This window comes from Monodelphis domestica, chromosome 6, assembly GCF_027887165.1.
Source record: "Monodelphis domestica isolate mMonDom1 chromosome 6, mMonDom1.pri, whole genome shotgun sequence".
NCBI lineage: Eukaryota > Metazoa > Chordata > Mammalia > Didelphimorphia > Didelphidae > Monodelphis > Monodelphis domestica.
The window spans coordinates 61,898,614-61,912,052 of NC_077232.1; the positions used below are offsets into that span (position 1 = coordinate 61,898,614).

The following is a 13,439-nucleotide window of genomic DNA, read 5'->3' on the forward strand; positions in this document are numbered from 1 at the left end:
TGAGAGGCATGGAATAGGGCACAACTGCAGCTTTGGGACTAGACTCAGAAACCCCTACTAGGGATCAGAAGAGTCTCAAGCAATTAGGTTAGTCTGACTCAGGCCCAATTACAAAGTGCAGCCAGAGTGGATCTGAAAGACCCAAACGAGGAGTCATCAAATCTACAGATTCTTCATTCTTGTACATGACTTGGGTAATATTGCAATTACTTCATCTCTCTAAGCCTTAGTTTCCCCAACTGTAAAAGAAAGAGTCTGAACTTAGTATTCCCTAGGGTTGCTTCCAGCTTTAAACCCCATGCTCCTCTGAGAAAGTTGGACCAGAGGATTCCAAAGGTCTCTTCTATCTCTGATCCTATACATCCATCAGCCCAAACACTAGTCTGGGTATCCATGATCTCTGATGGACAATAACCTGGCCCCACTCCTTTCTTCTTTATTTGATTGACAAACAGCATAGAGATTGTGAATGATACTGTGATTGGTATGGAGGGCATTTGGCAGCTCAGATCAGACCATTCTCTCACCCAAGAATGGGGAAATGGGGAATCGGACAGGGAGAAAAGAAGCCTGGCCATGCCAAGGTGGTCCCATCTTCCAGATCCCAACCCTCTTCCACTCGGGTCTGTCACCATTATGAGGGAGAAGGGCAGGCGGCAACCAGGCAGGGAGGTTCCTGACCTTGACCATCCGTGCAAAGTATTCTCCACCTAAGTAGTTTTCTGTTTTCAAGTACAGGTCTCGGAGCTCGCTGGCCCCCACTGGGTTGTACTTGGAGTTGAATTTGTCAAATCGATGGAAGGTCTGCCGGCCCTGGAAAGAAGATCCCAAATAAGTGCATACTCTGGCTGGATGCCCAAGGAGCCTTGGGTTGGGTTAGGGAGAGAGAGAGAGAGAGAGAGAGAGAGAGAGAGAGAGAGAGAGAGAGAGAGAGAGAGAGAGAGAGAGAGAGAGAGAGAAAAGGGGGGGTATGCCTTACAAAAATAAAATCACTAAAGGCAGCTAGGTAGAACAGTGGATTGAAAGCCAAGCCTAGACTTGAGAGGACCTCAATTCAAATCTGGCTTCAGATACTTCCTGGCTATGTGACTCTGGGAAAGTCACTTAACCCCAACCGCCTAGATTTTGCTACTCTTCTAACTTTGATACTGGGGCAGAAGGTCCTTAAGAGTCTTAAAAATAAAAAATCAAATCAAATTAAAGGGTCAGAAATGCTGAGATTTTACCCCTCCTTACCACTCCAGCAGAGCCAATTATGACTGATCACACATCATCGGAGATAGTGAATTATTATTGTACTGAGCCAAAATCTGCCGCTTTTCAATTTGCACCCCTCCTGCTGGCAGTACCCAGGTGGATCAACTTACCGCATGGACATCCAGGGAGTCCACAGTGAGGTCGTAGGGGTCCATGTGAAGGCCATCAAACACCTGCCTGAGCGTTATCTTCTTGCCCCTCTTCTCTGTGACAATCCTATCGGGCTCAGTCTGGTATGTGTGCTTGATGAAGCGTAGCAGGTGCTTCTGGTTCATGCAGGCTGCAGCATGGATGTGGGTGTCCACCTGAAGGCACAGTCCAACCCCCCCTCACCTGTCAGATGAGCAGGAGGCAGAGGAGTACTGATTCCTGTGCCTTGTGCTCTGGCTGCTCAGGATCTCTGAGCTGGAAAGAATTCTCTGAAGCAGAAGGGCTCTCTTATTCCTTTGGACAACACTCCCAGGGCACTTTGTCTGTACCCTATGAATATTTGTGATTATATTTCCTTCTTATTATAATTATTCATTTTCGTGTCATTTTTCCTAACCCCTTTCTTCCTTTCCTTTCCCTTTCTTCCCTCCCTTCCCTTCCCTTCCTGTCCCATCCCTTCCTATCCCATCCTATCATCATTCTTCCCACACTGCATGAGAATGTCAAATTATAGCTTCTTATTTTTAGGTATGACCTTTGTCCAGTTATTCATCGATACAAAGATCAAAGATTTTGGTATCATCTATCCCATGGTCTTTATTTTTCAGAGAAGGAAACTGAGGTTAAGAGGGAAAACGATTAACACAATCCATGGTGAGTAAGCCACAGAGCCAAGTCCACTGGCTCCAAATTCAAAGCTCCTTCCAAAAGACCATGCATGATACCTCTTCTCAAATGAACAAATAGCTTATTAATTCATGATGACCCTGTTTGGTTTTTCCAATAAACCACAGTCTCTCAGATAGGTTTCCACCCAGGTAGAATTCTTAGCCTATAGAGTCATTTTTCCAAACAACAGATAATGAGGGACACAAATATATAATGTCTGCCTGATACTGACTCTCCGGAAACCTCCCATAAGCTGGGGTGAGCTAAAGGCCAATTCACTTAGTACTAAGTAGAGGACCATTGATCTGGAGAAGGAAAAGACCTCAGAGAACACTGACTCTGAAGTCCAACTCTGATGCTTGTTACCTGGATGATCTTGGGAAAGTCACTTCATCTTCTGAACCTCAGTTTCATCATCTGTAAAATGAGGGAGTGAGACTGAATAGCCTTCCACCTCTAGACTGAGGATCCCACAGTCATGATCCAATCCTCCCTTTATACACTGAGACTCAAGGATGAGAAAGCAAATTCTCAGGATCATACAGGTAGCAATCATCAGAGCTGGGATTTGAATCCAGGTTCTCTAAATCTAGAACTAGAGGCATAGTGGGGAAGACCTGCCCAACCCCATAAGATCTCTAAGCTAAGTGCTGTTGGGTACTTTCTCTACAGAGAGGGATCATGTCCATCTCTTGGGCTTGTAATATTTTTCTAGTCAGCCTTAAACACCCCAAGCTGAGCAGGAGAGAGAAAGCCTGAGAGACCATATCTGAGCCAAGATGGATGAGGAAGGAATTAGAAGTCTAATTGTCCTCAACATAGCCAAAGTGTCCCTGCTACCTTGTGTAAGATTAAACTTAAAGTCGAATACTTCAAGTATTATATTTTAAGTTTATTATCTGACAAAACAGAACCACATGACTAAGTTTTTCTACCTGCTCAAAATCCCCACTCCACCAAATCCTTCCACAGGAAGGAAAGAGAGCTCAAGATGGACCTCCACCCAATTTATATCCTGTCTACATGACAGGAAGTAAGTGGGGTGCTGGGAATCATAGTTTTGCTGGGGATCATAGTTTTTAGGGTAACAGATTCTAACTACACAATCACCCCTGAGATCCTTTGGAAGACTAGTCTCCCTAATGGACCTTATAAACATAACCAACTTATAAATTACAATAATTTGGGGATAAAAGGGAAAGAGAACAAAACCAATGATTGCTAGGCTCATTGACAAAAAAGACAATTAGGGGGAAGTCCCCTTCAGCATAAGAGTATACATACAAAATAAAACCTCGACAGGAAGGAGAGTGTGAGATGGACCTCCACCCAATTTATATCCTGTCTATGTCATCACATAACGACAGGAAATGATTGGGGTGCTGGGAATCATAGTTTTTCTGGGGATCAAAGTTTTTAGGGTAACAGGTTCTAATTACACACGTGGAGTTACGCAGAAAGGGGCAAAAACCTTTGTCTCCCTCAGAAAGAAGGTGCTGTAGCAAGACAGGGCAAAAGTGAGCCACCAGGACATTTAGCAGTGATATGTGTGAAGGAAGGGGTATTCAAAAGAATCATTCTTGATGGTCTTGGCTCCTTTCTTTCAAAGCACAGTGCTTCTTGTGCTCTCATTGGTCCCTCCAACATTTTACAACCAAACAGGAGAGGAGGGGGTAGGGGGCTGGGTATTATGATCTCCAATGAGTCAGCCAAACAGTATCTGCCCAAGGTCACAGTTGTGGAGTCTCCTTCCAATCTTGTCCCCACAAGATTCCAAAGAAGGGCTCTTCTCCTCCTGCTAACAATTTGGGTTGGGAAGGGGAGAGTTGCAAAGGAAATGTAGCTTGAAATCTTGGCAGAAGCTCACCAAGGACTAGAAAATTGAAGATAAGCTCAATGATTTTGGTGGAAATCTTTGGAAGTAATGGTCTTTTTTTTTTCTTAAACCTTGACTTTCCTAATAACAACTCTAAGACAGGAGGGCAAGAACTAGGAATTGAGTGACTTGCCCAGGCCAGATTTGAATCTACTCAGCCCTGGCCCTCTAGCCCCTTCGCTGCACTCACTTGAAAAAAAGAACTAAAAGACAATTGTCAAAATTTTGAACTACACAGTCAGTCCAGAATAGGAGGTCAGATTCTTACTTCCAGGAAAGCAAAAATCTTCTCGAGAAAGAAGCTCTTGTCATTAAAAATCTCCCTGTAAATAAAAACTCAATTTCTCCTTAGTTAGTAAAAAAAATAATAATAATTTCTACCATTTATGTATCTCTTAAAGTTCACAAAGTACATTGCAAAGTTCATCTCATTTTACTCTCACAACAAGCTCGGGTGGTAGGTGCTATTTATTATCATCCCGATTTTACAGATGAGGAACCTGAGGCAAACAGGGTTAAGAGACTTGCCTAGGGTCACACAGTTAGTAAGTGTCCAGAATTGGATTAGAACTCACTGGAATATGAGGCTTCCTGACTCCATGCACAGCATTCTATCCACTTCACCACCTAGCAGCCCATTTCTTTCATATACCTGAAGATATTAAGGTGTGATAGGGAAAGTGCCTAGAGTTTGGAAGACCTGAATTCAGATTTAGTATCAGATATTTACTAGATGGGTGACCTTAGACAAGTCATTTCATCTCTGTATGTCTTAGTTCTCAACTGCAAAAATGGGGATAAAAACATCTACCACAAAGAGTCATTGTAAGGATCAAATGAATTAATATTTATAAAGTACTTAGCTAGCAAAGTGCCTAGCATATAGTAGAGTCTATATTAATTATTGTAATCGTTTTAATACACTATTTAATACACTGTTAAAATACATCTGAGGCACTATGGGAGCAGAGGGGTCTTGCAAAAGTTCTACACAGGAGGTATTTAATAAATGTTTATTCATTGTTTGGTGAGTGATAGGACCTTGGTCATTCACCCAGGGCCATCTTGCCAGAATATTTTTCAAGCAACCCCAACCAAATGGAAATAACTTTTAAAGATTACATCTACTTTACTCACATTTTTTCTACTGCCTCCATTAATCTAGAAATCTTTTGTATTTTGATGAATCAAAGTACATATAATGAACCACACCAACAGAATTCCTCTCTTAACAGGCAATTGCTATACTCAGCCTGTTCTCAGCTTCTACCAACCCATGAAATCAAAGGTTATTATTCTACATAGTTCTAAGCCAGGTCCACATAAGCCTTATTGTATTTAGTTGCTGTCTCTGGAGGAGAAAATGACTTCATGCTATTAAAATGTTCCTATTGAAAAATTACTATGTAGTTTGTTGGTACATGGTGTATTTTCTATATTTGATTTTTACTTTAAAAAAAGTAGGAATCTACAAGCTCACTCTTTTTAAGGGTTTAAGGTGGATCTCTTTTCCAGATACATTTTAAAATATTTTCATTTGGATGGTAATGGCTGAAAATTGGGCAATAGGATAGAATTTCCTTTATGTGCAACCAAGCAGAAGGAATGAAATCCTCAGGTGAAACTATGATCTCATCAAGATGGGTATACACTCCACCACTGCAGATCACAACCAATCCTATGCCTTCTCAACCTGGGCTCCTTTTCACTACAACCTCCCATCAAAGGATAAGAGCTGCTAATTCTGTAAAGGCAAAGGTGGAGGACATACACTTTCCCCATTAGCCTTCTTCTTTGAGACCCAGAAAGGATGGATGTGTGTTTGAGAGTTCCTGTATGTGTCTCTGGGTTAATGAATGTAATATAAGTAGCCAGATGCCTTTATAACAGAATCTCAGCCCTTAAATCAAATCTCCCTTGATCCCTTTGATCACAAATATGAAAAACTACAGAGCTGGGGCATGAGTCCTGTTTCCCACATAAGGATGGCAAAAGTTTCCATTATAGATACAAGATGTAGAGGTCATAAGACTACCCAAGATAAAGCCCAATGAGTAAGTTCAAATATTAGCCAATATGCATGAGAAGCACTAAAGCCCTTGCTGAATAAATTGGCTACGCTTTGATTCCAGGCTATTAATGGCCATGGATAAACAGACCTGGCTTTTGATGTGCTGGTTTCTCATTTTTTCATCTCATATCCCAGGGGCCAAATTTTTCACTCCTTTACAACATAGGCATAAAGCTGTGGCCTAAATAGATTTCTGGCTTTTAACAAAGAAGTAAACTGTGAGAAAAACAGTGGAGAATGAGGTAGCCTTTACAGTCAGAAATCCTATGTTCAAATCCAACCTCTGATTATGTGATCTAAAGTAGATCCCCTGACCTTTCAGTGACTCTAAGTAATTTCTTTCTTTCTTTCTTTCTTTCTTTCTCTCTTTTTCTTTCTTTCTTCCTTCCTTTCTTTCTTCTTTTCTTTCATCCTTTCTTTCTATTCCTCTATCTCTTCCTTCCTTCATTTCTTTCTTCCCTCTTTCTCTTTTACTTTTTGTCTTCCTTTCTTTTCTTTCTTTATTCCTTCCTTTCTTCCTTCTCTCTTTTTCTTTCTGTATTCCTTTCTATCTTCCTTCTCTGTGTTGTTCTTTTTCTCTTCCTTCCTCCTTCTTTTCTTTTCTTCCTTCCCTCTTTCTCTCTTTTACTTTCTTTCTGTCTTCCTTTCTTCTCTCTCCTTTTCTTTCTTTATTCCTTCCTTTCTTCCTTCTCTCTTTTTCTTTCTGTATTCCTTTCTATCTTCCTTCTCTGGGTTGTTCTTTTTCTCTTCCTTCCTCCTTCTTTTCCTTTCTTCCTTCCCTCTTTCTCTCTTTTACTTTCTTTCTGTCTTCCTTTCTTCTCTCTCCTTTTCTTTCTTTATTCCTTCTTTTCTTCCTTCTCTCTTTTTCTTTCTGTATTCCTTTCTATCTCTGTTTCTTTCTTTTTCTTTCTTTTCCTTTCTTTCTTCCTTTCTTCCTTTCTTTCTTTCTTTCTTTCTTTCTTTCTTTCTTTCTTCCCTCCCTCTTTCTCTTTTACTTTTTCTTTTTCTTTCTTCTTCTGTCTTTCTCTCTTTTCTTTCTTTATTCCTTCCTTTCTTCCTTCTCTCTCTTTTTCTTTTTGTCTTCCTTTCTATTTTCCTTCTTTCTCCATTTCTTCCTTTTTCTTTCTTTCTTCCTTCATTCTTTCCTTCCCTTCCCTTATATTCCATCTTAGAATCAAAACTGTGATATTGGTTCTAAAGCAGAAGAGCAGTAAGGGCTAGGGCAATGACTTGCCTAGGGTCACACAGCCAGGAAATATCTGAGGCCAGATTTGAACCCAGGATTTCCCATCTCCAGGCCTGGCTCTCTAGCCACTGAACCACCTAGTTGCCCACTCCCACCCCACAGGTAATTTTCTAAGACCACACACTGTGAAGCAGTTGCCAGTCTTCATTTCCAAGGGGTGTTTCCTCACTGGAAGCTCCCTCCACAAATGAATTCACAATCCCTTTCAAAAAATATAAAATAAAAAAATTGTTTATGAATTGTCCAGGTTTTGTTCCCTGCTATGAACTATCTCTATATTCTGTTCTTAGAAAAATCAGCACCTGTATATATAGGGAAAACTATGTTGAATGAGAAATCTGGAGCATTGGATCATGCATGTAAGCCCCTGAATGGGCCTGTAGAGGCCCTCTAGTCTAATCATTTTACAAATGAGGAAATTAAGGCCCAAAGAGTTATATAACTTATCCAACATCACATAAATGGTAAGTAGAAGAGTGTGGATTTGAAAAGGACTGACCCTTTGATTCTGAACTCAGTGCAAGGTCCTTCCCTGACTCTCACTATAATCCTATGACCATGGGTCACTGTCTATGAAAGGCAAGTCCATTGTAACATAATTAACAAGTCCAGCTTCTGCTATCACTGTACAAAGCCTTAAATTAGTAATATTGCAATGGCCACTCAACGCCATCCATTACCACAGTTTTGTTCAAAATCCATTTGGTTCTCTTTCCATGGGAATAACTTCCTGACCACCTCTCCAGCTAGCCCTTTACTTGTGGAAGGCTCTAATTTTTAGGATGTTTTTCCTAATATCAGGCCCAAATTTTTCTCTGTTTTTTATCTTAATTCTATCCCAGATCCTGATTCTGCCCTTTGGGGCCAAAGAAAACAAGTCTAATCCCTCCTCCATATGGCAGCAATTCAAGTAACCAAAGGTAGCTTTTATGTTCCTAGAGATATTCTCTTCTCTTAAGTCTTGACAATTCTCACTCTGAAACTTCTATGTCATTCATCCTCTTCATTTCCTCTCCCAGCACTATGGTCAAGACCCATGCATGTTGGTGAACCTATGGCACCCATGCCAGAGGGGTCTGCTCTCCTCCCCCCATCTCCACAATGTGCCTAAGGGCATTTTTCACATCACCTACCCCTCTGCCCAGAAGCTCAATGGGAGCACTTCTTCCCTCCCCTGTCTAGGGTAAGGGGGAGGCGCAATGCAGTGTGAGGGTTACAGTTTGGGCACTTGGTCTCTAAAAGGTTCACCATCACTATTCTAGGTCTATACTGTCTCCTTGCCTTCAGTGCCTTTCCTTTCCAATTCATATTATATAATTCGGCCAGATTAATTTTAGTCTTTTTTTGCCTTAGTCTAGATTTTTTTTTCCTCAGTGTGGGGAATTCCAGTATGGAAACTCTCTGCTGGTGCAGATTGGCAATTTATTTGTAACTAAAGAGAATGAGAGATTGCCACACATTATTGTACAGTCTGGAGTTATGACATTCTCCAAATCACGCAGCCAATATTATCAGAGGCAGTGGCCGGAACTCAGGTCTTCCTAATTCCAGGGCCAGCGTCCTATTCATGATGCTATGCTGCTTTCTTGGAATTACAGAGCCATACAATTTTAGAATAGAAAGAGACTCAGTGAAGCAGCAGAGTCTACTGAAAAAAGCATTATCACTAAAGCCATAGGACCTGAGTGGACTTAAATTGGCTTGTTTGTCCCTGAGGGACCCATTTATGGAAGGAATTCAAGCTCCACTCCTCTCAATTACCTTCCATTAATGGGGTAGAGACTTCCCATTCCACTTATCATGGGCTAGTCACTCAACTTTCCTTGGATCTCAATTTTCTTTTCTGTAAAATGAGAGAGTTGGACTGGTTGGCCTCTAAAGTCACTTCCATCTCTACTATCTAAGATCATCTTCCTCAGCTCCCTCATTATAGATGAAGAAACTAAGACATGGAAGGGAAAAGAGATTTACTAAAAGCCAAATAGTTTCTTGAAACACAGTTCTAATCATAGCACCTCCCTGTTTAGAAACTGTCAATGACACTCTATTCCCTACTGAATAAAGTCTGAACTCTTTGTCCTGGCATTCAAGGTCCACTACGATTTCCTCCCAATTTCCTTTTCTCATCATGTCCTATCACTACACTTACCAGACCCTAAATTTCAGCCAAATTGGATTAGTCACCTTCTTTATCCTCGGTTTCTCTCTTACCTGCCTCGCAGACTTGGCATGAGGCTCAAGGGAGAGTAGGCTTCAAACAAGTTTTAAACAAAGCTTTTGTGAGCTTTAAACTGCTGTAAAAATGTCACTTCTTATTGATATTACCCACCACAGCTCTCTCGACAGGCATGGTTCTGCTTGGAGCTGATGGGATCTGGAAGGGGGAACTATTACTGAGGACACAACAGAAGCTGCTCTATGGTTCAGAGGACATGGAGGCTTGGTCCCATTGCTCCACTAGAATTCTCTCTTCGAGGTGGCTAGGTCCAGATCCCTTTTCAGGCTTCATAATCATTGATCTGATCTGTTATATATGACATCTGATATCTCACTCCCCCACACACACACAAATGCTCACACCTCAATAATCACTTCTCCTTTGCCTCCCAGGATATCACATCCTCCTGGTTCTCCTCCTACCTCTTTGATTGCTCCTTTTTTGTCTATCCTCTTCTTGTCTCTTATCCAGTACTATGTACCTTGAAAACTTTATCTCCTCCTCTGTCTTCAGCTACCACCTCCTTGCCAATGACTCCTAAATTGGAATCTCCAGTCCTGGCTGCTCTGTCCTAATTGCAGACTCCCAGCTCTGGTTATCTTTTGGACATCTCCACTGGAAACATGGCGGATCTAATGTTTCTCTAACAGTGTGGTAGGGGGAAGAGTCCTAGATTTGGACTGATGAGACCTGATTTTTGGATCCTAGCTTCAGTACCTACAGCCTAGGAGCCTTTGGACTCTCTAGCCTCAGATTACTCATCTTTAAAAGAAGGTATTGACATGTATAACCCAGGGGAATTGCTTGTCAACTCTGGGAGAGGGAAGGAAAGAGGGGAGGGAGACATCATGAACCTTGTAACTTTCTAAATTTGTGGAATAAATGGAATTCATTCTGGAATAAATTGGAATAAAATTTATTGGAATAAAATAAAGATAAAAAAGAAGGTATTGAGTTGGACAATGGATCCAAACTCAATGTAATTTGGAATTAGGAATTAAATTTTAAAAATGCTACCCTTACTTTTAAAATAGTTCAGCCTCATTTCTTTTTTTTTTAACCCTTTGAATTAATACTGTGTATTGGTTCTAAGAGCAGTAAGGGCTATGCAATGGGATTTAAGTGCCCAGAGTCACCCAGCTAGGAAATGTCTGAGGTCACATTTGAACCCAGGACCACCTCCCATCTCTAGGTCTGAACTCTCAGTCCACTAAGTCATTTAGCTGTCCCCTCCAGTTTCTTTTTTTATTTAAAAAATACTTTTAATTAACACTTTGTATCAGTTCTAAGAGCAGAAAGGGCTATGCAATGGGATTTAAGTGCCCAGAGTCACCCAACTAGGAAGTATCTGAGGTCATATTTGAACCCAGGACCCACCATCTCTAAGTCTGGGCTCTCAGTTCACTAAGTCATTTAGCTGCCCCCTCCAGCTTCTTTTCCAATGAGTAATTAATAGGCCACCAAGGAGAAAATGAGGAAGACAAATGCAAAGGTATGTCACATCATGAATAGGCTCAGGCTCACCCCAATTAATGGGTACCCTATTTCCTGGTTCAGAGGAAAGCTCCTCTTGTCCCTTCTGATACACAAGGATTCTCTCTACCCAACAGCACCAGTGACTTCACTCATATTTTAATAGTCACAGACTCATGACAGCCCTAATTCTGCCAATGAGGAATGTGTTTTACAAGCCCCACCTCATCAACCATCACCCATCGCCCATCCCTCAGCCCAAGACATACATACCTTTCTCACATTATAGAAGTCTCGGTGAGGGTTACTCTTCAGTTCTTTGAACTCAGACATTTCATTCAACATCTCGTGGAGGCTGAATTTGGATTCCAAAAAGTTAAGTCGCCGATGACAATATGTTTTCCTACAGAATAATAAGAACAACAACAAAAGGACCACGGATTTGGAGCTGGCGGCTACCTTAGAAGCCATATTATCCAATTCCATCATTTTACAGACAAGGAAGAATCCTAATATCAATCATCATTTTTTTTTAAACCACAAGGTCCATCATCCCAATGTAATTGTTGAAAGGTTAGTATTACCTCATCAAGAAAGGCAACTAGGTAGTGCAGTAGATAGAGCACCAGGTCTGGAGTCAGGAAGACCTGAGTTCAAATTCAGCCTCAGACTCTTACTAGTAGCTGGGTGATTTAGGGCAAATCACTTAATCTCAACCTACCTCAGTTTCCTTAATTGTAAAGTCAGGAAAATAATAGCACCCAGCTTATAGAGTTGTGAGGACCAAACAAGAAAGGAGTTTAATAAAGGTTTGTTTTCTCCTTCTCTTCTCAGATGGCATGATAAGTTAAAAACTTATAGAGATACTTTTGGGGGGAAAAATAGATTCCCCTGCTAGAGCAACAATAAAGGCTGAGAGGGGGAAACAAGGGACTTGTTAAATATAACCAATATCAGTTTGCCTCCCAGAAGAGCCTGTGAGATGACTGAGATCCAAGAGCAGAACCAAAAGACTCTAGCTGAGTGACATCCACATAAATTCAACCAACAATCTGCCAACAAAGAAGCTGTTGCACAATGGAGAGAGTGCCTTGCCCCAGGTCAGGAAAATCTGTTTTCAAATCCAGTCTTAGACACTTACTAGATGGGTCACTCTGAGCAAGTCACTTAACCTTTGTTTGCCTCATTTTACTCATATGTAAAATGGAGATAATAATAGCACCTCCCTCCTAGGGTGGTTGTGAGGATCAAATGAGATAATAATTGTATAGCACTTAGCAAAGTGTCCAGCATATGGTAAGTATTACATAAATGCCAACTATTATTACAGTGAACCCTCACCTATTGTGGAAGTTACATCCCAGAGACCCCTGCCAATAGGTGAAAATCCACAAAGTAATGACATCAAATATATTATATATTTTTATTTATATATTATATTATATTATATTATATTTATATCTTTCTTTATATGTATAAGTATATTTATATATAAAACTATAATATATAAATAAGCATTTATATATTATAGTTATATCACATTAATATCTATTGATATATTATATATTTTTTGTTGTTTATATATATAAATAATAAAATAAATATAAGGCTTTATAAACCCTTCCCACTTTCCTATAAACCTTTTCCACACTCTTATTAACCTACAGTCACTGGGCCAATCAGCACCCAGGATACAGAACACAGTGATGTGGTTGGTTGCCTTTCATTCCATCAGCCAATAGTGTGCCATGTACAATCTCACATTGGCAAACTTGCACAAGTGAGTAGTGGCATACTGCATTTCCTTTGTGTACAATATGGTATTCATCTGCAAAATCCCATTGATATAGAGAAAACTCCACAATACAGAATTAGATTTTTTTTTAAACCCACGATACAGTGAAGCCACAATAAGTGAACCACGATATAGTGAGAGACGACTGTATATTAATGTGTCTGCCAGGCAGATGGGTTGACAGAAATGGAAGGTCTTGGGGCAGCTAAGTAGTTCAGTGGATAGAAAGCCAAGTTTGGAGATGGGAGGTCCTGAGTTCAAATCTGTCCTCTGATACTGCCTAGCTTTGTGATTCACTTAACCCCAATTACTTGATCCTCACCATTCTTCTGCCATGGAACCAAGATTTACTATCTTTTCTAAGACAGAAGGTAAGGATTTTTCAGAAATGGAAGGACTTAGGCAGCAATAGAAGTCCAGATCATTATGACCAGAAATTACAGAAACTGAATCCTTAAGGAATCCAGACTTATACAGCAAAGTAAACTTTGCAAGGCAACAGTAGAAAATGGGCAATATATCACTAGTTTCTCAAAACTGAGCATCTAGGAAGATATGGTCAAGTAGCCAGAATTCTACAGCAGAAGCTCACCATCCTTCGTAAATTAACAGATGACAGCTCCCCACACTACAAACACAAACCCCAAAGTACCCCTGAGAATGCAATAAATAATTTCCCCTAGA

General features: G+C 40.6%; 1 protein-coding gene across 3 annotated transcripts in view; it reads right to left on the bottom strand.

The window, feature by feature from the left end:
• The window catches only part of AMPD3 (adenosine monophosphate deaminase 3), a 72,635-nt gene that overhangs the window by 14,098 nt on the left and 45,098 nt on the right, over positions 1 to 13,439 (bottom strand). For all 3 annotated transcript variants that reach the window (XM_007497088.2, XM_007497087.3, XM_007497089.3), the window contains exons 6-8: positions 11,234 to 11,363; positions 1,368 to 1,562; positions 682 to 813 (exon numbers count right to left, since the gene is read on the bottom strand). In XM_007497088.2, coding sequence (XP_007497150.1) covers positions 682 to 813; positions 1,368 to 1,562; positions 11,234 to 11,363 — 457 coding nt within the window. The remainder of the gene's footprint in view (positions 1 to 681; positions 814 to 1,367; positions 1,563 to 11,233; positions 11,364 to 13,439) is intronic.